The sequence below is a fragment of the Arvicola amphibius genome, chromosome 9 (assembly GCF_903992535.2).
Source record: "Arvicola amphibius chromosome 9, mArvAmp1.2, whole genome shotgun sequence".
NCBI lineage: Eukaryota > Metazoa > Chordata > Mammalia > Rodentia > Cricetidae > Arvicola > Arvicola amphibius.
Window position 1 is genome coordinate 69288644 of NC_052055.2, and position 26961 is coordinate 69315604.

Here is a 26961-nt window from a genome sequence, read left to right on the forward strand (position 1 = left end):
GGAAGGCGGAGTCCAAGCTAGGAAGTAAATGTGGTCCCTGGGACGCCTGCGCAGTGCTCCCTCTAGGGGGCGGGGCCAGGCTGCCTGGGGTTATGGGGCGTGGTCTCGAAAGCGCTTGCGCGAAGGCGGTTGGAGGGAGGCCCGATTCCCCTTTGTTCAGATTCGCCATTTTGCGAGGCAGCGGCAGTGGCGGCGGCGGCGGCGGCTGGAGCCTCTGATTGGGTTTCGGGGTCCGGTACTGGAGCCAATCAGCGCGGGCAGCGAACCGGGGGAGCGAGGCACGGTGAGTAAGAGGAGCCAATATCCAGCGGCCCAGAGCCGGCCCCAGCGCCCCGATTGGCGGGTCTCGCTGACCACTCAGGAGAGGCCCAGGCGTCCGCCGAGCCCGGGAGTCGAGCCGAGGCTGCCGGAGCTAGGCAGCCGGCAGCCCCGGCTCGGAGCCGGTGGAGGCCTGCAGGGGCGGCCCGGCGTGGGGATGGCACCTTGGAGCCAGGCTCCTCTCCGGGTGCGGGTGGCGGATGCACCGCTGCTCCCCGATCCTCGGGTCCCGGGAGGGCGAGTGGCCGACCGACCCGCCACGGACCGTGGCTGTTTCCCCGGGTCGTTGCAGCCTTATCCTACGACCCGTCCTTGTGTCCTCACGTTCCGAGCCCCGGTGAGGCCCGCGTCCCCTGAGCCCCGAGGCGGTCGGGACGCCAGGTCTGAAGCGAGGCCAGGCGGGGACGCGCAGGGCGGCCTCCCGGACCCACCCCAGGGCCGTTAGCGCGCCCGCCGCCCCTCCTCCCGGCCCGCCACCCCGGGTCTCCGGCCTGCCGCCGTTACCACCCCTTTCTGCTCGTCATTTCCTCTCCTCCCGCCCCGCTCGGCCGCCCGTGCCGGCCGGCACACCTCCGTGCTGGAGCCTGACCAAGAGCTATTCTCTTTTCGAGGGCGCCTCTGTTTGGAACCTCGCTCTTGCGAGACTGACAACCTCATGCATTCTTAATGACGGGACCCATGTCCGTGTGTCCTGTGAGCTCTCTCCCTTTGATGCTCTCTGGTTCCGATTTTCTTTAGCCTTTTGTGTCAGTTCGTGTGAGCTCAGCTCAGCCCATTCTTGTCTTTTTTCTACCACACTTTAGAATCCCGTGTGAACGTTTTCTCAACAGATGTTTAAAAACTTACATGCCGATTATTTTTCTATCGGACAGCAGTCTTCGGTGTGCTGCCAGCCTGTAGTATTTGGCGGGCATCACCCAAGTACTGTAAGGGAGAGAGGGGAGAGGTAGGAAGCACGCCTGCTCGGCGGAGATTGGCTTGTGAAAATCAGTACTTAGGGGTTAGCGTTCTGTCGGGGTCTAGTGCAATACCGGGAAGTGCTGTTTGCACGAAGAAGCCAGCCAGTTTTCATCCGCACGCTTTGGTTGGGCGGTGGAGGGTTGTCCTCCACGAGGAGAGCGTATGTAGGCAGCAGATAGTGCTGTTGGGCGAAGAAAGGGCCAGTAGCACTGAGAGTTTAGGCGGGAAAGTCCAGTTTGTAAAGCTCTTGCAGATATCACAAAGGAGTCTTTGGAAACACTTCTTTCTGACTTGAGCTTAGAAGTGTTGGAGAGGGGCTTTTCTCCCCCAGCGGTGGGGAGAAAACGTTGCTGACCTAAGGATTTAATCTCATAATAATAACTGATTGGGGCTGGGGAGCAGATGGGGAAGAAAAGGACATTTTTCTCTGGGAGAGAGAAGTTGTTCTTACTCAGGCCGAGCATCAGTTGTTCTCAGCTCTTAGTTGGAGCCAGCTTTCACGGTGTGGCTTCTTTAGCACATTTGCTGAGCTCTTAACTGGTGGGTTTGAGGAAACTAGTCCAGTGTTCCTTCTGAAGTGAAGCAGCCTGTATTCACTTTCGAGGAAGTTTTTCTTTAAGTTGTTTCTTCATTTCTTTATGTTCTAGTTGGCTTTTCTGTTGCTGTGATAAGCACCACACCAAAAGGAGCTTGGGGAGGCTTATTTCATTTCCCAGTCCATAAAGGGAAGTCAAGACTCGAAGTTTGAATCTTGTTTTATTATCTAAGTTCCTGGTATATTGTTAGTGGAGAAAAGGAGCAGATTTGGACCTTCAAAGGCCCTAGTCTGGTCTTTGCCTGTGATTGTCATGTCTCACGGCCTGTGTTGATGTTAGGCTTATTGTAGTTGCGTTTCTGAATGTTTCAGCTTTCGAATAACTTCGGATAGATTACCTTTCTAAGTGCTAGCCAGCTGCTTCTGTGCCATCTAAATGGGCAGGGTATATGCTATGGAAGAATGCTTCAGAGACCAGAATAAATCCGTTCTCATCCATATTCATTTATATTCTCACTTTCAAAAACACATTCAAAAATTTGTGGAAGAGCTAGACAGACTAAATCCAGCTGGCTCACTTTTGTCGTAATCTTGGACAAAGAAGTGCTTGAGGAAGGCAGTGTGTCAGATTGCAGATTCTGCTGGCTGAAGTGGCAAAAGCAGGTGCCTGAAGCTCCACTGGGGCCAGGAAGCAGATACCATGAGCAGCCTGAATGTCATGCTCCAAGCGCCATTGCTCCCTTATTAATGCAGAATGGCTACTATATTTGGAGCCTCATCTGCTTTTGCCCTTCAAAGTACAGTAGGCTTCATTGACTTGAGAGGGAAGCATTTGTATCAGCAGGATAAACTAGTGAGGTCTGAATGATACTCGTTAACCATTCTTGCCCATCAAAGCTCCATTTTGCATTTTAATCTGATAAGATGAAGATTTGTGGATACTTAGCCAAGAAGAAAGCCTTATGGGAAGGGGACTTAGGGCTAGTGGATGTATTGAAATACAGAGAATGTTGTCTCTATTTTCCACATCAAAGTGTCAGCACCGTATATGTCTATTTTTTGGTGAGTTTTAAAAGCTCTACACGCCGGGCAGTGGTGGCTCATGCCTTTAATCCCAGCACTCGGGAGGCAGAGGCAGGCGGATCTCTGTGAGTTCGAGACCATCCTGGTCTACAAGAGCTATCTCCAGGACAGGTTCTTAAAAAAGCTGCAGAGAAACCCTGTCTTGAAAAACCAAAAAAAAAAAAAAAAAAAAAAAAAAAGCTCTACACACACAAGTGCACGTGCGCTTGTGCATGTACACACACACATACCAAAAGGAGAAATGTCACTTTCCCTAGTAGAGCCACGTATTTTTTGGCTGATTTCCTATTGTGCCTGAGGTCTCTAAAGAAACAACTCATTCAACTGGCTCAGAAAAGCCTGGTGTAAAAATCTGCAAATATAAACATCTTTTCATCTGATGGGATTAATATCCAGAATATAGAAAGAACTCAGAAATTAAAAATCAAAATAATCTAAGATAAATAGTTCTCCAAAGATTACAAATGGCCTGTAGATGTATTTATAACAAAACAAAAACCATACTGAGCTGCCAGGAAAATGCAAATCAAAACTATACTGTAATTTCACTCTGAGCCGGGCGGTGGTGGCGCACACCTTTAATCCCAGCAATTGGTGAGACAGAGGCAGGCAGATCTCTCTCGAGTTCAAGGCCAACCTGATCTACAAAAGCTAGTTCCAGGACAGGCTCCAAAGCTACAGAGAAACCCTGTCTCAAGAAACCAAAAAAGAAAAAAATAAAAAACTTTTCACTCCAATCAGAGTAGCTGTCAACGAAGAAAATAGAGGATGCTACCATGCACCTTTAATACCAGCACTTGGGAGGCAGAGGCCAGCGGAAGCCAGCCTGGTCTATAGAGTGGGTTCTGGGACAGCCTGGAAACCCTGTCTCAAAAAAAGCATTAAAAAAAAAAAAGGAAGAGAATGTTGAGGATGGGAGCAGCTCTTAAATATCATAGATGGGAATAAAAACTAAGCCACTGAGAGATGTGTATGTTAGAGAGTATGTGAGAAGGCAGGCTTACAGGTAGTCCAGCTAGTCCAACAATGACTGCCTACCAATAGAAAGTCCAAGAATAACTACTCAATAAATAGTTATTGAGTCCTCAAAGCTGCATTTCAGCTGACCTTCATATATTCCAGAATCTCCGAGAAGTAGGCTGTAATGCCAGTGAAGGAATGGGCTTGCTAGCAAGGCCAAGCAGACAAAGAACAAAAGCTTTCTTCTTCCATGGCCTTCATATAGGCTACCACTAGAAGGTGTGGTCCAGGTCAAAGGTGGCTCTTCCTACTTCAAATGATTTAATTTAGAAAGATTTCTCACAGATGTACCCAGTTGCTTTGATTTTAGTTAATGCCAAATGTAATCAAGTTGATACTTTGTTTTGAAGGAAATGACTGGAACTGGAACATCACAGTAAGGGAAAGAAAGCATATTCAGAACCACAAATACCAAGTATGTTCTCTCTCATATGCATACTCTAGATAAAGACAAAGACAAAAAGAAGGGGATTATTTGTAAAGAGAAAAATGGGGTCAGTGTCCAGACAGGTTATAAACATAGTTTAAAAACCATTGTTTTATACAATGAACACATGCTAATAAAGTAGGGATTAAATTTAGTTAAGTTGCTAATTATATTCCCATTGTAAGTCCACTGTAACCCACACTAAAGGCATAAGTGCTCTATTTTGGTTATTCCTTGGTTGTTTGAGACAGAGTTTCTCTGTGTAACAGTTCTGGCTGTCCTGGAACTCGGCTCTGTAGACCAGGCTGTCCTCGAACTCACAGAGCTCCGCCTGCTTCAGTCTCTTAAGCACTGGGATTAAAGGTGTATGCCTGATTATATTTTGAGTGTTTTCCCCAACATTCTAGTGTTGAAATTTCTAGACAGTAAAATTGAAAGAGTATTATGATGAATACTCATACCTATTACTTACATTCTACCATTAGCATCTGCTGTATTAAATGCTAAGTCAAATTTCCACCTATTTTGTTTGTTTTTTGAGATAGGGTTTCTCTCTAACAGCCTGGAACTCACTCTGCAAGCCAGGCTGGCCTCGAACCCACAGAGATCCGCCTGCCTCTGCCTCCCAAGTTCTGGTATTAAAGGTGTGTGTCACCACCCACCCGGCTCATTTTTTTTTTTTTTAAGAGTTACTACTGGAGGAAAACACTTAGAATATAGACATAGAAAAGAATGGCCTTCCATTACTAGGTACTGGGGACTGATCAGTCCCAACCTTGCTTGTCTTGTGAGATCAGACAAGATCAGGTATGTCCAGGGCTACGGGTATGGCAATAAAGGATAAGAACCTTGTGAATAGGACCCCAATGGCATTGGAAGTAATCTTAAGAATTGACAAATGGGGTTATGTGAAATTAAGGTTTAGCAAAGTAAATAACCTGCAGAATGAAAGTTTTAGCATACTACTTCAGATAGGGGGTTAATATCTGCAAAATTATTTGTCAGAGGCAGTTGCTCATCCTTAGGGTTGCTGTCCTCCTTTGAGACAAGGTCTCTCATTGGTATAGGGCTCACCAATTAGGCTGTACTAGAGCCCCAGGGGTTGTACTGTCCCTGCCTTCCCAGCTCTGGCTTTATAAACTCAACACCACACCCAGAGTTCTGGACATTCTGGGATCAAGCTCAGGTCTCATGCTCATGAGGCCAGTACTTTACCAACTGAACCCTCTCCCCAGCGCAAGAGCTACACCAATTAAACACCAGAAGAAAAGAACTGCCAGTCAGTAGATAGTCTCTACAGTTCTCAAAAGTAGTACAGAGGGCCAAGATTTTTCAGCGTGACCAACAGTTTCTTTAACCACCAGGGTAGTGTAAATTAAAACTTACCCTATCCCTTCTTCTCACCCAAGTTAGAATGGCTCACACCCAGAAAATAAAGACCCACAAATGCCCTTGAGGATATAGGGAAGAATTATTGACACTGCTGTTTGTGGAAATGAGTGTGGAGTTATCTCAGGATTAAAAAGATCTAGCATGTGTCCCAGCTATACCACTTCTAGGCATGGACCAAAGGATTCTATGCTATCTCAGAGATACTTGCACATTCATATTTACTGCTGTTCTGTATAGAATAACAAGGAAATGAAACCAACCAGGATGGGCCACCAACAGAATAGATAATGAAAATGCCATACATATGCAGCATAGAATTTTATATAGCCATAAAAAAATGAAATCTGCAAGAAAAGCAGATAAATCTGCAAAGTGTTTTGTGATGGATATTCTTGTTTATCAACTTGACTGTGTCTAGAATTAACTAAAACCCAAGTGACTGGTTACACCTGTTAGGAATTTTTCTTGCCTGAATCATTTGAAATCCAGATCTTTTGAGGTAGGAAGAGCCAATTTCAATCTACACCACACCTTCTGCTGGTGGTAGCCTATATATAAAGGACATGGAAGAAGGGAGCTTTTGCCCGTTCTTTGCCTACTTGCTCTTGCTCCTTCGCTGGCATAGAGTCTACTTCTCCAAAATTCCTAACCTATACTGAAGACCAGCTGAGACATCTATCCTCATGGACTGAATAATGATGTAGGTGTGTCTTCTATTTATCTGATGATTTCATTGGTTAATTAAAGAAACTGCTTGGTCTGATAGGTCAGAACATAGGTGGGTGGAGTAGACAGAACAGGATGCTGGGAGTGAGGCAGATGCCTCTGGCAGCCACCATGCCCCTCCTCTCTGAGATAGTCGCCATGAAGCCAGCCACCAGGTCAGACATGCTGAATCTTTCCCGGTAAGACACCACCTCGTGGTGCTACACACATTACTAAATATGGTTTAAAGCAAGATGTGAGAATTAGCTAATAAGAGGCTGAAACTAATGGGCCAGGCAGTGTTTAAATGAATACAATTTGTGTGTTGTTATTTCGGGGCATAAACTAGCCGGGCGGCAGGAAGTGGCCCACAGCTCCTTCTACAAAATAACTACTAGATTCTTGGGCTTCTTGTTGGTAGACAGCCATTGTTGGACTAATTGGGCCACAACCTATAAGCCACTCTAATAAACCTCCTACCCATATATGTATGGATTTGTTCCACTCTGTTCTCCAGAGAAGCCTGACTAATACATGTTGCATTACACAAGAGAAGTCTAACTCAAGAAAACCCATATGTTCTTTGTCCTAGACCATAGGCAGTCCTACCTTTGCTTGTGAATATGGGTAAGAGAATGTTTGTGTGGGTAGAGATCATATAACTGGGAAGAGCACAAGAGGGGTAGAAGCGGTGCTAAATGTCAGCATTTGGGCACACTGAATCTTGAGAGCAGGTCTTGCAACAAAAGATGGCTTAACAGTGCTTCTGAGTGTTCCTCTGCTGTGGGACAATGATCTGTGTCCTGTCAAGTATATTTTAAATAAACGCTGATTGGCCAGTAGCCAGGCAGGAAATAGAGGTGGGGCAACGAGAATTCTAGGTAGAGGAAAGTATTTTCTGCAGTCTTGTTACTCAGCCACAGAAGACTGCCTTGCTGAAAAAGGTACTGAGCTACATGGCTAGCATAGGCAAGAATAATGGGCTAATGTAAGTTATAAGAGTTAATAAGAAGCCTGAGCTAAAGGGCCAATTAGTTTATAACTAATGTAGACCTCTGTGTGATTTCTTTGGGAATTAACGATTGCAGGATCCAGGCGGGACAGAAAACCTCAGACAGCATTACTCTGGTAATATTGAAAGGTGATCACTTTTACTTGCTTAACTGGATTGGGAAACAACAAATTAGTAAGGCACACCTGGATGTGTCTGGGGGTGTTGCTTATAGGGGATTGCATCCTAAGGGCTCTTGGTACATTTACATGATGCCATTATTGGTAGATGGGGCCTAGTTGGAAGAAGTGGGTTACTGAGGGGAGTATCTGTTCTTGGGAACTATCTCTTACCCTGGCCTTTTAAGAGTATTCATTTCTGTGTCCTGTCCACCATGGTATGAAATATGCTTCTCAACCTCATACACACCCACAGTGGACTAAAATCCCACTAAAACTGGGCCCAAAAAACTAATTTTCGGTCACAGCATCACAGAGATAGCTAATATACAAGGTAAGTTACCAGGAAAAAATAAGTAGAAGCATTTTTTAAATGTGAAAATACAATACCATGTGTTTTGTTTGTTCTGTTGGTTAGTCTTTTTGAGGAAATTTTTTTTTTTTTTTTTTTTTTTTTTTTTTTTTTTTTTGGTTTTTCGAGACAGGGTTTCTCTGCAGCTTTAGAGCCTGTCCTGGAACTAGCTCTTGTAGACCACCAGGCTGGCCTCAAACTCAACAGAGATCCGCCTGCCTCTGCCTCCCGAGTGCTGGGATTAAAGGCGTGCGCCACCACCGCCCGGCTGAGGAAAATTTTTATAGCCCAGGCTAGCTCAAACTCTCAGCTTTCTGCCTCAGCCTCTTCAGTGCTGGGATGGCGGATGTTTACCGCTGGCCTAACTATAATGTTTTATGACTGTGCTATATAGTCCTCTTTTTAATTGAATATATAAACATCTTTTGTTGACTTTCATATTAATGTGGCATATAGTTAGAAAATAAATTATTGTGTTGTAAGAGAGCCTTTACTAATTGACTCATTTAGGTTTTCTCCTTCCCTTTGTAATAGGAGTCCCTACCTGCAGCTGCCTGGAATCTGTAGAGTGAAGCGACAGGACTCTTAACGTGGCCGGGCCATGGAGCAGTATACAACAAACAGCAATAGTTCCACAGAGCAGATCGTGGTGCAGGCTGGCCAGATTCAGCAGCAGGTATGGGAGTGAGTGTGCTTTGACCATCACAGTACTGTGACTGGTGGTGCAGCGACGGGTTTCCTCTGGTTACTCTGTGGGCCTGTCAGACCCTGTAAGTCTAGATCTCATGCTTGTGCTGTACTGGGAAGCAGTCTGTTACCCCTTGGCATCTCTTCTTTGTGAAGATCACTTTAAAAGTAGATTGGCCCTTTGTAACTTAACTGAAGGAAAGTCAGGACACCTCTGCTTTACCCTGGGTTCAGTCTACTGTTCCCCTTGTTTATGCTGACTTGTGGTAAAGCCAGGGTGTGTCACAATCACACCAGTAGTCAGGTTTCAGGCAGTCTGCTGGCCTGTTCTACCAAAGTTAGTTTAATATTAGAATAATATTTTGGGTGATACTCTGTGGATAAGTACATACTGAAAAGGAGCTCCTGCTGCTGCCTTTTCCCACAGTACAGTCTACCAGATGTTTGAATTAGTGCACATAAAGCATTTGCCATGCTTTTATCTGGGTTTATAATAGTGAACCTTCTCTCCCCCCCCCCCCCCCATTCCTGAGCTTTGGAAAAAAAGATATTGTTTTTATTTGATCACAGACCAATACTGTTGTCTTGGGTGTGTTTTTTCCTCAGAATAGAGGTTCACTAAAACAGAATAGAGGAAGTATTGGTGGTCAGTTCCAACCCACTGGTTGGGGAGGGGCTCCTCCACATTGCAGGGATTACCTGAGCATGGTAGCTCCCCAGCCTTGCTGGCCTTCCTTGGGGGCAGAGTGGTTTTTTGGTGGCTTTCTTCCTGGGAGGCATTCCCCAGGATAAGAAGCAAGTTGGGTGGCTTTCTGAAAACATTTCTGTAAAGTGGTCAGTCAGTTGAGTGGGAATAAGTCTTCATTTGGGGACGTAGAAGAGTAGAGTACCAAGACTAGAATTTGGATCACCGTGACTAGTTCTTCTTTGGTGATGCTTTAATAACTTTAATAGCCCCTGAAATTTTTTGTCGTAGTTTCAAGCCTTTAAGATCTGCTGGTTTTGTTCTTATGACCCCAAGAAAACATAGAAATCTTTAACATAACACTTAATTTTTTTTTATTTTTATTTTTTCCACTCAGACTGTGCTCCCTCCCTCTCACCCAAATCTTTAACATAAATGTTTAGCAATGGGGTAGAATTCCTATTTCTGGAAGGACTGCATTATAAATGTGACTGAAAGTCATAGAAGTGTGTTGTAAGGCCCATTCTGGGACAGCTTGAAGAGTCCAGGACTCTGAAAGCTCCTGAGTGGGGCGAAGCTTTTCAGAGACAACTCCCCCTCCCTCAAGTGATCTCAAGTCTTGAGCTGTGCGTTCCCGGTCCGATGCATTTCAAGCTCTTCCTGTTCCTGTTCTCAGCAGCAGGGTGGTGTCACTGCTGTCCAGTTGCAGACTGAGGCCCAAGTGGCATCCGCCTCAGGCCAGCAAGTCCAGACCCTCCAGGTAGTGGTGCCCTCTCTGATTCTCTGTGAGCACTGCATGAACATCGCCTGTCTGCTGCTGTTTATGTTTGGATCTCAAGTTGAATGGCAAAGTCGCATGCCTTTTGTGCTGCTAACCTGTCTCTCAGGCCAGCATGCCAGTGTCCCATGCCAAGACATCTGGTGACTGCTGTGTCTGTTGCTTTAGAAGTACCAGGAAGCAAGCAACAGGAAGACCTTATACAGGTGACTTTGGAGCTTACTCAGTACTCAGATGCCTATCCCACCACTTGGTAAAGTTTCATGAATTGTACACATGGACAGACTTGACTGCACTATTATGTTTTGTTAAAAAGTGCAGCTTGACTGTTAAACATCCATTGCACTGAGCAAAGTTTTTCTGAGAACTGAATAACCTTTCCTGTATCATTACGAGCTCTGCAGAGATGATTGCTTATCTTTTTGATGGGCATATTTAAGTGCTAGCATAGGTCATGGTGGTAATGCCTCCTGTCCCAGTACTTGGGATATGGAGGCAGAAAGAATGAGAGTTTGGGACCAGGTTGGGCTCTTTTAAAAAACAAAGCACAGGTTACATTGATAAGCTAAAAAAACAAAAACAAACTGGAGTTAACCGATGCTGATGCTGTTCTTCAGCACCATGTATGTCCAATTTAAATAGCCCAAATTCTTTTGAGAGTAGCAGCATTGGTCGCTTCTGGTCCATTGAGAGCTAAAGGTTTTGAGAAGTTAGCCAGATTCAGATGCCTGCTCTGCCTGTCTTCCTTCCCGGAATTGGAATGACTTAGTGGGACTTCCAAAGTCAAACTAGCATCTCACTTTATAGTGAGTGCTGCTGAGATCCTTTTGGAGGTAACTACTCCTTCCTGTAAACCAGTGGTTCTCAACTTCCTGATGGCTGTGACCTTTAATATATCTCCTCAAGCTGTGGTGACCCCCAACCATAAAATTATTTTGTTGCTACTTCATAACTATAATTTTATTACTACTATGAATCATAATGTAAACATCTGGGTTTTCTGATAGTCTTACGTGATCCCTATGAAAGAGTCATTTGACCCCACAAGTTGAAAACCACTGCTGTGAGGACTTGACCTTTTCAATTCTTCCACTTAGTAGTGTTTGGTGATGTCATGTGGCCAGTTCTACACATAAATTAAGAAGTTGATTTTGTCTGTCTTCCTGAACAGTTGAATCTCAGGGGGTGTAGCAGCTTTCTGTTCCTGCTTGCTTCATCCTTGTAATACATGAAAAGGTGTCTGGGATTGTCATTAACTACCATAGAATGGGAATGTGACATGCTCTTAACTGTGTGGCTTCTGTCTCATGCATGAGTCCTTGTGATCATCTGTTGTAGACACAGTGAGCTCTTCAGAGTCTCAAAAAATCCTGTATCGCATGCATATATAGCATGTTAGTAGGGGGGTGATGGATAACCAGAAATTTATTAAGTGTTTTAAATTTATGTCACCTTTGGGGATTGTTGGCTATGCAAGTGTAAAGACATAAGTTTGGACCCATAGAATTCACATAAATATGTGGGTTTGCCCCTGTAACCCCAGCACTGGGTGGCAGAAACAGGCAGAACCTGGGGCTAGCTGGCTAAATCAGGGGAGACTGTCTCAAAGCAACAAGGTGGCGAGCGGTAGGAGATGATATCCAGTGTCAGCTTGTGGCATCCACTTTCACACAAGCAAACAGCCCACAGTAACAGCACAGCCGTGTCAGCTAAAGAAGCTCTAGATTGCATTGCAATGGAAGTGATGGGAATTTTCCTCTATAAGTCTCATCATTGTAGAAGAATTTTAAATAGTTCTCTCTTACTCCTCTAGTAAGGCTTCTGATACATTTCATAACACAGCAACTGACAGCATTGGTGTAGCAAAGGGGTTTTAAATGGGGAATTAAGAGAAGAGAATGTGAACAGATAAGCCATAAAGTCTTTAAAAATCACCAGTTTCTCAGGGGATAGTCCTGAGGTTGAACTACTCCTGATGGTTCTGATGGAGATTGGTAGTGGGAGAGCCTAACCATTTTATCTAGGACAGATAAATCAACTGCACAGTTCACTGATACTGTTGGAATGGACTGCTGCTGGAACTAAGAACAAGTATTTTAGTCTGTTGGGTTACAATAGTTCCTTCAAGCAAAGACAGTCTGCAGTAAGAGTTTTTGGGTTTGTCCTGTTACTCATCACTACTTCCAAAGCAACTTCTGTCTGGACCGTTCTCCCTGAGTTTTCACATTGGGGTTCAAGAGGTGACAGCACGTGCAGCGACTTCTTTCTGGAGTGGTCTGTTGAAGCAGAAGACTTGAAGAATAGAAATCATTACACACCATAGCTAACTGATTTCAGTCTCTCATTGCTTCTAATAATTAAAATAAGTATACAGATATTTAAGATAATGATCACAGACTGACTGGAACCTATTTCTGGAGAGTCTTGCTTGGCTTGCTTTTGAGGCAGGGTCTTATCAGGCTTACCTAGAGCTCACTGTGCAGCCCATCTGTTCTCAAACCCATGCTTCTGCCTCAGCTTCCTGAGTGCTGGAATTACTAGCCTACCCAGTCCATGAGTCTTTAGTAGTAGACTCCTTAAGTAGCAGCCATTCCTGGGCTCCTTGGTGTCAAGTGGAGGTGAGTGTTCATGTTTCCCTTTTACGTGAGGCCCAGGAGGAACCTTCAAGTGAGCTTTCAGAACTCTTCCTATTCAGCCTCTAGAATTGGGGCTGTACTTTGATTCACTTCTCAGTTCTCACCATCATTACCTCTCTCATTGCTGCTTTCCCAGCCTTTACCAGAAACCATTCCTGGGTATCCGTTTGAGAAGGCAAACTAGTCTTGGTTTTAAATTCAGCCTGGTTTTGGTGATTAATACCTTATTTATTGAGATTTTCCAGACTCTAGGTAGGTTCCATTATATTTGACTTTTAAATATCCAACTTGGCACTTAATCAGAAAATCAGAGGTATCTGCAGAGATGCAGTGATTAAGAGCACATACTACTACTGCAGAGGGTCTGAAGTTAGTTCCTAGCACCCACCTGGCAGCTCTTAATCACCTGGAACTCAAGCCCCCAGGGATCTCACATCCCACCCTCTGCAGCATATACATATAATCTGTACTCACACTCACATTCAAACAGACACAGACATGGGAGGGGGACATAAAAAGGCTGACATTTAGGCCAGGCTTAATCTCTGTACTTGGGAGTCAGGGGTAGGAGGATCTGAGTTCAAGGCCAGCTAGCACTACATAGAAAGACCCTGCCTTGGAAGGAAAAAGGACTGACTTTCCTAAGTCTGTCTTGCCAAGCAGGACAGTTCCAGTGACAGTGATTGTCTTGGTAAAGCCAGTTGTGTCTTACGCTGTTTCATTGTTGGTGTTGTATTCCATTCTAGGTTCAGGGGCAGCCATTAATGGTACAAGTCAGTGGAGGCCAGCTAATTACATCAACTGGCCAACCCATCATGGTCCAGGCTGTGCCGGGTGGACAAGGCCAAACTATCATGCAGGTACCTGTGTCTGGAACACAAGGTTTACAGCAGGTGAGTGGTCTTTTTAAAGTACTTAGACTGTACATCCGTGAAGTCTGGTATGACTGTGGGTGGTGTATATATCTGTGTGTGTACGGGTTTGCACGTACAGATGGGGGCCAGGTGTCAGTGTCACGTGTCTTCACATTAGCTTAGCCAGCTTCCAACATTTTTAACTGAGTTTTGTAGTATTTGAGAGTCCTTAAGAAAACTTGGGCGGTATATAGCCTAACAGAAAGATCCAAGAATGTCTCTAAGACGTGGGCCGGGTTCCCTTCCTCTTCCCTTCTACCAGCAGTTCGTCACCTGGAGAGTTGCGGAAACTTGAGGCTGTAGGCATGTCCTTTACAGACTCAGTGGGTAGAAGGCAGCCAACAGAAACCCACCTAGCTGTGAAGCAAGGCTCAAGAGGGCCAAGAGCAGTGACAGAATGGTAACACAGCGGTGGGAAGGAAGATGGGGATCTGCAGGTGGGCCAGGGTGATAACTTGAGTTAAGTAGCTGGGCACCCTGACTTTTGGGTTGGGGGTATTCTTAAGTATAAAGTACTTGGAATTTTGAGTTGTAGGGCATTCTTAAATGCTTTCTCATTGAATCTTTAGAGGTTTTGTATCCAGTAGTCAAGGAAATAGGATTCTGTACATTGAGCAAACTGTTAAGGCTTTTTCCCTTTTTGTCAATTTACAAGATTTCAAAGAAAAACTTTTAAAACTTGTCAAGTTTCTGATAATACTCCTGGTAAGTGACTATAGCAGTTAAGAAAGGGAACTAGGTTCAGGTACCACATATGATCTTGAGCTTTCCATATTTGCTCTGTGAGGTCTGGCACTCCAAAACCTGTAAGCAAAGAAAGCGGGAAGAGGTAGATGAACATTAATGGCAGTGCTAAGTGATGGTGAGGGGTTTAGGACTGAATAGGAATATAATATGTCACATCACCTTATCTATATACTGCCTGCCGTGTGACACATTGATTACATCAAGAAGCATTTTCTTACCTTTCTTCTGGCTCACAGTTTAAGGGTACCAGTCCATGGTGGGGAAGACATGGCAGCAGGAGCACAAAATGCCTTACGATTGCATCTGCAATCGGGAGGCAGAGTAATGGATGCTGTTGGTCAGCTCACTTTCTCCTGTTTTCACTCAGTTCAGGACCCCAACTCATGGAATGCCACTTGGAGTTAGGATAGGTTTTCCCACCTCAGTTAATCTAATCTAAAAATCCCTTAACTGACATGTGTCGTACTTGTTTCCATAGTGATTCTTTATCCAATCAGATTAATGATTGTACACTTCAGTTTCTGTGGATCAAGAATCTTGACAGCCAATCTCTGTCTCTCTCAAGAACCTGACCAAAGTGTTGACCTTGACTGCCATTGGCTTAACTCTTCTTGCCTTGGAAAGAATATATTTTTGAAAGTTCTTTTATTCATTTGTAGAGCACTGAAGTATTTTTAAGCAAATGTACTTTAAAAAAAATAACCATGCCAACATTTCTTTTTCTTTTAATGAATACCAATTCTGTAATTATTGATATCCCAAACAATATTCAATATTATTTGATGATCAGAAAAAGAGAAATAAGCTTTTCAATAATTGATAGCTGATATTAGAACAAGACTTCTCTCCTTCAAAGTATTTATTACTCTGTTGTAATTTTGGGAGACAGGGTCTCGTGTAGCCCAAACACTAGCCTCAAACTCACTGTGATCCTGAGGCTGGCCTTGTATTCCTGATCATTTCGCCTCTGCCTCCCAAGTTGTAGAATTACAGGCACGTGCCTCCACATACTTCCTGGTCTCTACAGGAATTTATTCAGCTAGTTTGCAGAAACCTAACGTGTGAGTCTGGAGAGATGGCTCAGCAGTTGAATACTAGCTATTCTTCGAGAGGACTCAGATTTGATTTCCAGTACCCACATAGTGGCTCATAACTATCTGTAATTCCATTTCCAGAGTATCCGACTCCCTCTTCTGGCCTCAGTGGCACTAGGCACGCACATGGTGAATATATACATGCAGACCAAACATCCATATACATAAAATAAAAATAAAAAATAAAAGCAAAAATAAGGAACCAAAGGAGTCATGTCGATGCCAATCTTTTTGTGTATTATATTCCACAGATACAGTTGGTCCCTCCTGGTCAGATCCAGATCCAGGGTGGGCAGGCTGTGCAGGTACAGGGACAGCAGGGTCAGACCCAACAGATCATCATTCAGCAGCCACAGACTGCAGTCACTGCGGGCCAGACTCAGGTGAGTTGAGCAGTAGGCTACCTAGTTCACATCAAATGTGAATGCTGGGGCCGGGTGGCGGTGGTGCATGCCTTTAATCCCAGTACTTGTGAGGCAGAGGCGGGTGGATCTCAGTGAGTTCAAGGCCAGTGTGGTCTACAAGAACTAGTTTCAGAACAGGCTTCAAGGTCACAGAGAAACCCTGTCTTGAAAAAAAAAAAAAATGAATGCAGAAGAAAGCTATCAAAAACATTCTTGGGTTCTCTTGAGTCTTTGGCATCTGTTGAGTATGTCATTGTTTTCTACAGACACAGCAGCAAATTGCTGTCCAGGGACAGCAAGTAGCCCAGACTGCTGAAGGGCAGACTATTGTCTACCAGCCAGTTAATGCAGACGGCACAATTCTCCAGCAAGGTAAGCTGCCATTATTGCCCTGGAACTTTGCAGGGCATTTGTTTTAGCCTTAGAGACTTGGGAGTGCTTCAGAGTTGTTATTGTGAAGTCCACACCATATTTAAACAACAGGGTTCCCACCAGACCTTCAGTGATTGTCACCATATATGACCAACCCATTGCTGCTTATAGATTAGCATTCCTACAGTTTAGTTCTAGGCCTCTAATCTGATCATGTAGTTGCTTACTTTAGAGTCAAGAGGACCTCTCCCCTAGCTAAGGCAATGTAAACACACAGAAGTATGTCCTAGGAAGAGATGCATACACATAAGAAGTCTAGACTTGGCTTGGGCAGAGACATGCTCACAGTAGACTGCAATACTTTAAGTCCAGATAGGTCATTTCAGTCAGATTCCACGATGGTTTGGTCGAGAGCAAGACTTTGCTGTATACTAGATGTAGAGGGTGCACTAGCTGTGTGTTATTCATATAGGAGGGAGCCAGGCTGGACTGAGCCCTGACGAGGCCTCTTCCTGTGTGACTAGGTTCCACATAGAAAAGCAGTGTGTTGGTAATGGGAATGGTGCTGCAGTAGGGAGGCCTCCACATCTTCGTGCCATTTTGATACCCTTGTTGGGATGTACAGTATGGGGTGTTGAAGTATAATATTTTTTTCTTTTTTTGGGGGGGGGGGGAGGCAGGGTTTCCCTGTAGTTTCTAGAACCTGTCCTGGAACTAGCTCTTGTAGACCAGGATGGCCTCGAACTCAGAGATCCGCCTGCCTCTGCCTCCCGAGTGCTGGGATTAAAGGCGTGCGCCACCACCTCCCGGCTTGAAGTATAATTTATATAGAACTGGGTCCTATGCCATTAACAGAGACTTGCAAAAATGAACTCACACAGACCGCAGTAGCAAAATGGAGTACAGGGGTAGGAGAGGGTGTTTGCTTTCTCCCTGGTGTTTGTTAGTGCATTTTTCCAGGAGAGTATATGAGAGCCAGGTGGAAGGGACTAATTGTCTTCCCTTCTTTCTGTTCCATGTGCCTGTTTTTTTTTTGTTTGTTTGTTTTGTTTTGTTTTGTTTTTTGTTTTGTTTTCTTAAAGTTACAGTCCCTGTTTCAGGCATGATCACCATTCCAGCAGCCAGTTTGGCAGGAGCACAGATTGTTCAGACAGGAGCCAATACCAACACAACCAGCAGTGGACAAGGGACTGTCACTGTGACACTGCCAGTGGCAGGCAATGTGGTCAACTCAGGAGGAATGGTCATGGTAAGAAAGTGGTTCCCCATTTCTGTTCTCTGACACTGAAACTTTCCATAGGTTCTGTCTCTGAATTGCAAGTTGTTGTTTCTTGTGAAGTTACTTATGGTGTTAACTTCTTGTAGTTGAACTCTGCCCTTCAGGCACTAACAGTGGGCCTCACTCACAAGATGCATAATTCATTCTAATGCCTACCAGTGTCTCAGACTGTTCTAGACACTGGAGATACAGCAGAAGATAGGTGTGAATGTGCAATTTTATTTAGAATTTTTATGCTACTAATAAGGTCCGGTCTCCTGTTCATGCAGATGGTGCCAGGAGCAGGCTCTGTGCCTGCTATCCAAAGAATCCCTTTACCTGGAGCAGAGATGCTGGAGGAAGAACCCCTGTATGTGAATGCCAAACAGTATCACCGCATCCTTAAGAGGAGACAAGCACGGGCTAAACTAGAGGCAGAAGGGAAAATTCCAAAGGAAAGAAGGGTGTGTATGCCATGGGAAGTGCCAAGCAGGCAGAAAACAGCACAATTATTCTGCCTGTAACATTGCCTTGAATGTGGTGTTTCCCTGTCCCTTCCAAACAACAGAATGCAGACAGATGTTCTGTGAGCACAGTGACACATAGTGGCGTATAAGCAAGGGCCTTTCCCCTTTCTCCTTAAGCAATCCAGAGATAACTTGTCCTCAGGACTTTCTCTTATCTACAGCTGCAGTGCTCGTGTGGGTTGTAGTCTGTAATGGATATTAAGGCAAAGGGTATAGGAAAGGGGCCCTCTCTTTATAATGTAAAGGAGTCCATCTGTCACATTAGCCAGCATCTGATAACCCAGTCTAACATACCTACAGATAGCAATGGTGTCTCCTCCTGACCTGCCATTTACTCAAGCAAACCTCGGTCTGTTGCTGAAGCAGAGGAAGGGTCAATGGTAGGAGCACGATAACAATCATTTTCCTCCAGTTCTTTTAACATTCATGTTCTTACGGAGGTTATATGGCCAGCAGCTACCCTACTGTTCTCCAGCGCTTTCTCCATCATTCAGTCTTCATTGTTCCTTTGATTTTGCCTCTGTCTGAAACTTAACAATCGAATCTGTGCACTTGATAACTGCTAGCTCTCACTGTTAACGGTCTTATTTTCTTTCTTCAGAAATACCTCCATGAGTCTCGGCATCGACATGCCATGGCACGGAAGCGTGGTGAAGGGGGACGGTTCTTCTCTCCGAAAGAAAAGGATAGTCCTCATATGCAGGCAAGGAATCCTTTCTTTCTCTGCTGCCTGCCTTCTTTTTAGCAGTGATAAACTCCTACATTTAAGGAAACTTGTCCCCCCCCACACACACACACAGTGTACAGTGTTGTTGCTTAGTTTCCTCCTTTTTAAAAGCACTGAAAGTTTTGACACCATGGCCTTTTCTTTCTTATTTTTCTAAATTTTTACTATCAACTTCTCCATTCTTGCTATTTCAAGGAAATGTTTTACTTTCGTTTAGCTTGCTATATTCGCAGTAGGTGAGTGTTGGGTAGAGTGTCAAGCACTCTGGTAAACGTGGTGGTTGTGTGGTGTTCTGACTGTGGCAACCTCAGGACCGTGGGATAGGAATGCCATTTTGTCACCATTTCATACAGTTGAGTATGAGTTTTGGAGAAATACATAACTTGTATAAGGTCAGTGCTTAGACGGCTGAGCCTGCCCTGGTGGTGCAGGCCTGTCGGCCCACTTACTTTGTAGGCTGCAGCAGGTGGATAACCAGTAGAGGCCTGCCTGGGCTATACAGTGAGCTTGAGACCAGCTAATTTAGTGAGACTTCGTCTCAAAAAGGGCTAAGGGTGTAGCTAGCTCAGTAATGGAGAGAATTTGTCTGGCATGCATAAGCCATGGGGTTCAACCCTATTTCTTCCACAGAAAAACCAATCAACTGAATTAAAACCTAGGGGATAAAATTCCACTAATTACCTCTTAGGTGTTTCTGAGTCCATATGTCCAAAATGGAGTGCTTGGTTCATTAATCTATTACCCAAACCAGTGGCTTGTCACCACCCAGTTATTAAAGTTTGGATGGTTCAGATTTTGAAGTTCTTTTGGTTTTATCTATGAAACATAATTTGAATCTTTTTGCTTGTCCCCTGCTAACTGGTGTCAGCCTGGCCTAGTCGTGTCTTTGATTTGGATTAATATATCCACTGTCTTCCACTCTTGTCGTCCCTCTTCACATTTACCACATCTTAGTGTGATCTTTGTAAGATTAGCACATCTTTTTCCTGCCTTTGATTTTTTTTTTTTTTTCCCAGCCATTGTCTATTGTATTTGTGCTGAAATACCCAAAGTCCTGGCTGTGGCCTGTAAGCTTGTTTGTCTGCTTCTAGCTTCATTTGCTCTTTTTTGCTTGCTGCTTATCCATTTGTCTCTTCTCTTACCTGGTCCCTTGTCTTCAGTCTCCGGTCTGTAATACTCTTTTCTATATCTTTTCTCATGGGTATCTCTTCTTCTCGTTGCATAGCCTAATCTCAAATTTGCAATTTCTTGCCGTTTCCCAAGTATTGGTGTTAATAGACGTGCACCAAGGACAGTTTTTGTCTCCCTATTTTTAAGCCTGGCTTAGATCTAAAAGGCCTTTAGCCCACCCTCATCTCTAGATGGAGCTCCCTTTCCCTTGTATTTTCCTATAATTTCCTCCTATCTTTTAATGAACAAAAATCTAGAGATTTTTCTATATGGTCCATACTGCTTTCTAATTTACACATCAAAGTAGAGATTTTGTTCTCTTGTGTGTGTTGGGCCTAGCCTAAGATCCAGATCTGAACAAATGCTCAGTAAATACTGGTGAGTTAATGGATTTCTTTTGTTGGCTTGCTTCACTATCATCAGCATGGATTCTCCGTATTCTTACTGTCTCTTCAGTTGTTCTGTATCACATAGTGAGGCTTTTGTAGTTTACTCACGGCAGCCTGGATTGCCTGGCCTGTCCACAGGTGAGACTAACAGTATTCACCTACAGCATGACAGCCACTCTGTTCTGGTTGCTGTCTGTGCCTGGCTGATTAGGAACTGCCAGATGTAGGCCACTGTGTTAAAGGCTCTCCTTATTCCCCATGCTGACTGGAGGATCTTGGTAAGTTCCTCAGTCTTTTAGTCTGTCTCTTCACCTGTGGAGTAGAATACTATTAGGATTCCATTATTTTGAGATCATCATATATAAAATAATGACCCAAAAATACAGCATATCATGGTGTTTGATCTGGGTATGCCCTTAAGGGTAGCACAGGTCAGGATGCTTATGAAAGCAGCACTCTATTAACCATGCAGTGCTTGGTGGGGAGCCAGACCAGGCCTTAGTGCTTTTAGGGAATGGGTCTGCTGGCCTCTTCTAGGCTGATAGAGTTGTATTTAAACCGTGTGTGCAGAAATAGAGATCATTTTGGAACTTCCGTTTACTTGAAAGTTGTATGGCTTCCCTGGGGGTTAAGTTGTGAGTCAGGAACTCCTGTTACTGGTGTAAAGGGTTGTTGTGCTGTCTTTGTAGGATCCAAATCAAGCTGATGAAGAAGCCATGACACAGATCATCCGAGTTTCCTAACCACAGGAGGGTGGCAGAGCTGATCAGTCATGTTCCTCTCCACTCTTTCCACTGCTCCTGGAAATGGACCGACTTTAAATGGGACACTGATGATTGCACTCTGCCCTTTCTCAGGACAGAAACTGCTTAGCTCAGTATTACAGCTGCAGTGATGGTTGATGAACTGAAGTTGCAAGCCTTTGTCTCACCCTTTCATTCAGGACCTGTTTCAGACTGTTGGTGACACTGATCTTTTGTGAATTTGGATGATACAAGGAGGTATTTACCAGACAAGTGATACGTACACAAGCACTTGTGTTGAGTGGTATAAGGTCAGCCATTGCAGTAGGGGAGAGCAGCCTGGTCTGTGGTCAAAGCAGCCATAGCCCATGCCTTTCTGTGGAGTCTACTAGCATCCATCCCCTGGTGGGATGTCGGGCTGGCTGATGCATGGGCACTTTGCACTCGGGTGGCTCCCAAGCAGAGAAGTTTCCTTCATGTTACTACATGAAGCAACAGACTGAGCTGCCGTCTTCTGTCCGTGTGATGAGAGCCGGTCTGCCCACATGCCAGGTTAGTGTTTTTCACTTCGGCAAGAAAGTCCAAAGAGGATAATAAGGACTCAGGACAAAAGTATAGAAGACCTTGAGGATCTAAAAGGTACATCGCTGAATCTTTCTAGCTCTGACAGTGGTCTGTTCATCCCTGTTAACAGGCCCTCTGGGCTATCGTTTGTCCTGGGGCCACTTTAAAGACAGTTTAGAGAGTAGGTGGACCTTGCAGCAGATTTTCCTGGTAGAGAACTTTGCAACATCTGTGCTGAAGTATCGACATTTACAGTTGTTCAACAGAGGCAAACATAGGATTTTTAATCATGGGCTTTACGACAGTGAGCAGGGAATGGAAGGATCTGTGCATTTCTGTGTAGAGAACAGGTATCCTGCCTGCCCGAGTGCTGTCACAAAGCATGATTGTCCAGTGGCTGGATACCAGGCATGGCTCTTAAGCTGAAGAAACCACATTCACACTGACAACCTTCTGGTGTGCACTAAGAGGGAAGTTGGAGGTGTGCTCCTTATATTGTTTGAAAAAGCACTGTTTAGGCAGCTGTCCTGAACACAGACTGGAACGCTGCTGGAGCTCAGAGTGAAGGAGACTGGGCTCGACTCCTTCCTCCGTGCTGGCCCCGAGGGTGAATGCTCTTCCCATGGCAGCTGATTTCCTTGGTGCCAGTTTCCACTGTTTTCTCCTTTCCCTGTAGGCCTTGCAGCAAGATTGCACACGCATCTGTGCTGTAGGGTTCAGCTACAGATCGGAAAGAAGATTCCTGCAGGGTCAGGAATTCACAGTTCCTGGGGTGAGTTGGGCCTCAGTAATCTGTTTTCTAGACAAGCACTCTACAACTGAGCCACACACACCCAGCCCGGAATCTGCTGTGCATGCTGAGGCCTGGAAAAGAAAGCCATGGTTGACATTTCAGAAGAGTTAGCTGTATGCTCTGCAATCAAAGTCAAACAGTCATTCCAAAGACTTTGGGGGTTGGTTAAAATACCGGTCAAGTCTAAAGACTGGCTCTTTGACTTTGTTCTGTGTTTAAAATGGAAAAGATTTTAACCTTATAAAGGAACATCACAGGGAGACCAGTTTAATCGGAGAAGCAGGAAGTAAGCCATCGTTCCCTTCTCCCGGGAATCTTGCCATTTCTCCTGGCTTCCAGATAAGAGGGGACTAATCCTTTTTTAGTAAATTCACCAGAAACTTCTGGCTCTTGACATGAGCTATTGGCTATTCCATGAGGGATTTCTGCCTTTGTGGTGGTAAGGATTCTGAAGGAAGGAAGGGTTCAGGGATTCCTCAGACCTAATGTCTAGTGTTTAAGCCAGCACTTGTAGAACGCTATTTATTTGTGTCTGTAAGTTTGTACATAATCTTAACCTCATATCGTTGCTGAGTTTCATTTTGAGGAAGGCAAATTTGAGTTTTATTTCCTTTGAAATAGATGCTTGGGTTTCATGTTGTCACTGCATTGCAGTTAACCCATGACCCTTTCATTGTGGTTATTCTAGCACAACGTAATAACCCATGGGAGGACTCATTTTTATAGACTTTTGTTTGTTTAATTTAGTTCTTTTTACTTGTTCTTGGAATTGTAGTGATGGCTTCAAAAACACAGAGTGAGTTGGGGAGTAGGCTGCTGGTCTTTGCATCTCTGTACTTCCTGAGTGCTTCTGTTGCAGAATAACTAAGTGTATATATTTTAATTGCACTGGTAATGGGATACACCAGTGTCTAGACACTGCACCAGTGGACTTTCCTGGCTACAGGGTGCCTGATAATAATGTCTTGATTTTCTTTTGGGACTCAACTATGTAGGTCTCCCCACCAGCAAGGGGAATACAGATGATCATCGATGTCATTGCAACTGTTTTTTAATAAATTTATAAAAATACTAAAAAGTGGTTTGACTTTATTTTGTTTGGCTTTTGGTGGGAGGTGTTGTTGCTATTGGTTTGGTTTTTATTGTGTTGGTGGAGGTGCTTTTTGGTTTTGCTTTCTGAGATCTGAACTGGCTTTGTAGCCCAGGCTGGCCTCCAACTCAAGATCTTCCTGCCTTGCCAGGTGTGCACCCCCACTCCCAGCATGGATGACATCTGAGGAATCTGCATAGCCTGTGCCTGGAAACACATCCATGGTGAAGTTGTGGCCTTTAGACATGAAGATAACGGGTGCCAGGCCTCTCTGCTTTGTGGTCTCCTAATTTCCCCCTGAAGTGAACATCAAAATAAGTAATCATCTGAGTAGAAAATAGCCTCTTTCACCAAAAGAGCTCCAGTGTCTCCGGCAAGGTCATTCAGCAAGTTATAAATCGTGCTCCAGAGGACCAGTTTCTCCTGGGGGTGCTCCCTTAGGAAATGATTGTTTTACATTTCAGGAACCAACATGATGCTGTGTTCTTTCAGTGCAACTTCTAGAAAGCCCATGAGGGTTGGATTGGGTGTGGGAATCCAGGTTTCCCCCCTCCCACACCCCCAGCAGGAAGAAAATAGCCAAAAATCTATAAGCAGGAAGAAAAGAATCAGAAATCTAGGATTAGCAGGTTCAGTGACTGTTTCAGGAACTAGCTGAAGATAAAGTTAGGTTGTAATCTTGAGAATAATCTTGAGAAACAGGGAGTTTCCCCCTTGTGATTATCATTGGTATTTTGGAATACTGTGTTTCAGGAACTAGCTGATTATGACCCTGAGAGTGATCTTGAGAGGCAGGGAGTTGCCCCCTTGTGATCATCACTGGTATTTTCAGAATTTTCTACACCTTCCCTGCCCCTTTCGGATCACTGGGCTGTGGATTCTTCCCTTAAAAACTTCTCCCAGTCACTCTGGGTCGAACTCTTCCCCTGTGTGGGTTATAAGTCTCGGCCCCAGTGCACTGGTTCCCGTCTCATCTCATCATTAAAACCTCGTGTGATTGCAGCAAGGACCGTCATATTATCCCGAGACTTGAGTGAGAGTCTCCCCTTACCGGGGGTCTTTCACAGCTACTAAACCTCCACCGTAGTCTGAACACTTGGAAAAATAGCGTTTCCTAATTGACAGGAATGACTTAAGATGATATACATGGGGTTCAAAGCAGGAAGCTTGAGAGATTTCTGACTATAGTGGCACCATTGTTATGGTTTTGGTCCCTGGTCTCTTTAAGAGACAAGCCATGCCCACTCCCCCATCCGCTGAGGCAGGCTGATCTTCAGCTTCCGGCCTGAGCTCTCCCATCTTCCTCTTGGAGAGGCAGCTTCGCTTCTGTCTCTCCCCACTTGGCTGCTTCCCCCTGTCTCTCCCCCCCCCCCTCTCTCTCTGTCCCTTTCCCCTCATAACCCCCTTAATAAATATTCAACCTCATTCTGCATGTCATGTCTATCCATGTCTCTGTCTTCTGCCTGCCCACCATGTGTTTCCCTGCCTGGGACCAGCCACTGCTCAGAGACTGGCAATCATCTCTGCCTGGGACTGGCTGCTCCCAGAGCCTGCTGCCTCCTGCTACAACCGCTCGGGCTACCCCTCTGGGACCGGCAGCTGTCTCTGCCTGACTGGCTGCTCGCAGGGCCCGCTGTCTGCCGCCACATGGCCCGCTACCACCATTTGGGACCTACAGCATTTCTGCCTGCCTACAGCTGCCGCCTGGGACTTTATAGCATTTTTAAAAGAACACCCATGAGAGTAGATTTTTGTCTCTCATAGGGGAAGGAATATTGGACACTGGCAGGGTAGGGTGTGACCACCTGTGCTTCACAGCAGAGGGCTAGGATGTGACCACCCGTGCTTCACAGCAGAGAGAAGCTGGGGGTATATTGTCTGGACACTGTAGCCTGGAGACCACAGCACAGTCACAAATTTATCTGCATGGCTGCTCTGATGCAGAAGTTGGGTGAGAGTGAGCCAACTTGGGCATTTCTCAGAAACATGGTGCACTAGGGAAAATGGTGCCAAATGATGCCACACTCCTGGTCTAGCTTGGATTTCCAATAAACTAGTCTTAACTGCACACCGTTTCATGTGTCTGAGTAGGGTTTCTCGTTCACAGCTCACAGATGGGCTTTCGTGTGTGTGTGTGTGTGTGTGTGTGTGTGTGTGTGTGTGTGTTCAAAAGAGCATTTGGGGAAGGCTTTGGCTATACATGGTGGAGACCCTATTGGAAGGGAATGATGGGAGATATTCAGTTATTCAGTCTGACTATATGTATTGTAAGTAACCATGTCAGCAAAGCATAGCTGTCTGCACAACAGGAAAACGTCACCAGAATAGAGACAGCCTTCAGAACGAGGAGAAAGTCTCTGTCCAGTGTACAAGATTCATACCCAGGATGTAGGAGATAAGGGCTTAGCAGAAGGAGCCCTGGCTGTGAAATTCCCAATACTCACATCAAAGCTGGGCAGGGATGGCGGCTTGGGACAAAAATAAAATAAGATGTATCCAAGAGATGCTTATACATAAACTGCAACAATCAAACACCAAATGCCTTGAAGCATCCCATCAACACATGAGCTAATAAAAAGGAGCCTTTGATGAGGGAAATCATAGCTTTCACCTAGAGTCCATCTTCTTAAAAAGGAGTGGAGATGCTAACTTAGGAAAAAGGAAAGGAAATAGGTTGTTCTAGTTTCAGTGTCCACCATTACTTTTCACTGGCCAGTCAGTGTTTTATAAAAGCATCCTGATGCCAGACACTGATTGTGGCTCTGCAGAGCCCTGGAGCATGTTAGGATATAGGAAAGCACACATATGTTAGGTGGTAATAAACATGGAGGATAAAAATGAATTAGTAGCAGGGGATGTGGGATTCTGGGAAATCAGTTTTAACCAAGTGCTCAGATAATATCTCACAGAGGAGTGATGTTAGAGCCAATGCCTGAAGAGATGAAGACCGACTAGGACAGGAGTCAATGGGCACTGCTAGGGTCTGCATGCTCATGCCTTCTGTGTAGGACAGGCACTGTGGGGGGCTGCATGCTCATGCCTTCTGTGTAGGACAGACACTGTGGGGGGCTGCATGCTCATGCCTTCTGTGTAGGACAGGCACTGCTAGGGTCTGCATGCTCATGCCTTCTGTGTAGGACAGGCACTGTGGGGGGCTGCATGCTCATGCCTTCTGTGTAGGACAGGCACTGTGGGGGCTGCATGCTCATGCCTTCTGTGTAGGACAGGCACTGCTAGGGTCTGCATGCTCATGCCTTCTGTGTAGGACAGGTACTGTTGGGGGGCTGCATGCTCATGTCTTCTGTGTAGGACAGGTACTGTTGGGGGGCTGCATGCTCATGCCTTCTGTGTAGGACAGGCACTGCTGGGGGGCTGCATGCTCATGCCCTCTGTGTAGGACAGGTACTGTTGGGGGGGCTGC

The 26961-nt window shown here is 45.1% G+C and overlaps 1 protein-coding gene across 8 annotated transcripts; it reads left to right on the forward strand.

Annotated features, from left to right (window-relative positions):
• The first annotated feature begins 135 nt into the window (after positions 1-135).
• Positions 136-23528, forward strand: Nfya (nuclear transcription factor Y subunit alpha). 8 transcript variants are annotated; one of them, XM_038341337.1, is made up of 10 exons: positions 136-283; positions 8497-8638; positions 10011-10097; positions 13495-13641; positions 15755-15886; positions 16174-16279; positions 17380-17528; positions 17828-18001; positions 18666-18767; positions 21040-23528. In XM_038341337.1, the coding sequence occupies exons 2-10, from the start codon at positions 8564-8566 to the stop codon at positions 21091-21093; spliced, it is 1026 nt and encodes a 341-aa protein (XP_038197265.1). In that variant the 5' UTR covers positions 136-283; positions 8497-8563; the 3' UTR covers positions 21094-23528. The 8 variants fall into 8 exon arrangements, with proteins under 8 accessions (XP_038197265.1, XP_038197259.1, XP_038197262.1 ...); XM_038341331.1 differs by having other exon boundaries at positions 137-283; positions 17362-17528; XM_038341334.1 differs by having other exon boundaries at positions 137-283; positions 10011-10094; positions 17362-17528.
• Positions 23529-26961: the final 3433 nt, after the last annotated feature.

Bases quoted from the DNA above. Each gene is read 5' to 3' on its own strand.
- Nfya (XM_038341331.1), top strand. From the start codon at position 8,564: ATGGAGCAGTATACAACAAACAGCAATAGTTCCACAGAGCAGATCGTG. The intron at 8,639-10,010 runs GTATGGGAGTGA...TCCTGTTCTCAG, and splicing joins CTGGCCAGATTCAGCAGCAG to CAGCAGGGTGGTGTCACTGC. The intron at 16,280-17,361 runs GTAAGCTGCCAT...GTTTTCTTAAAG, and splicing joins CGGCACAATTCTCCAGCAAG to TTACAGTCCCTGTTTCAGGC.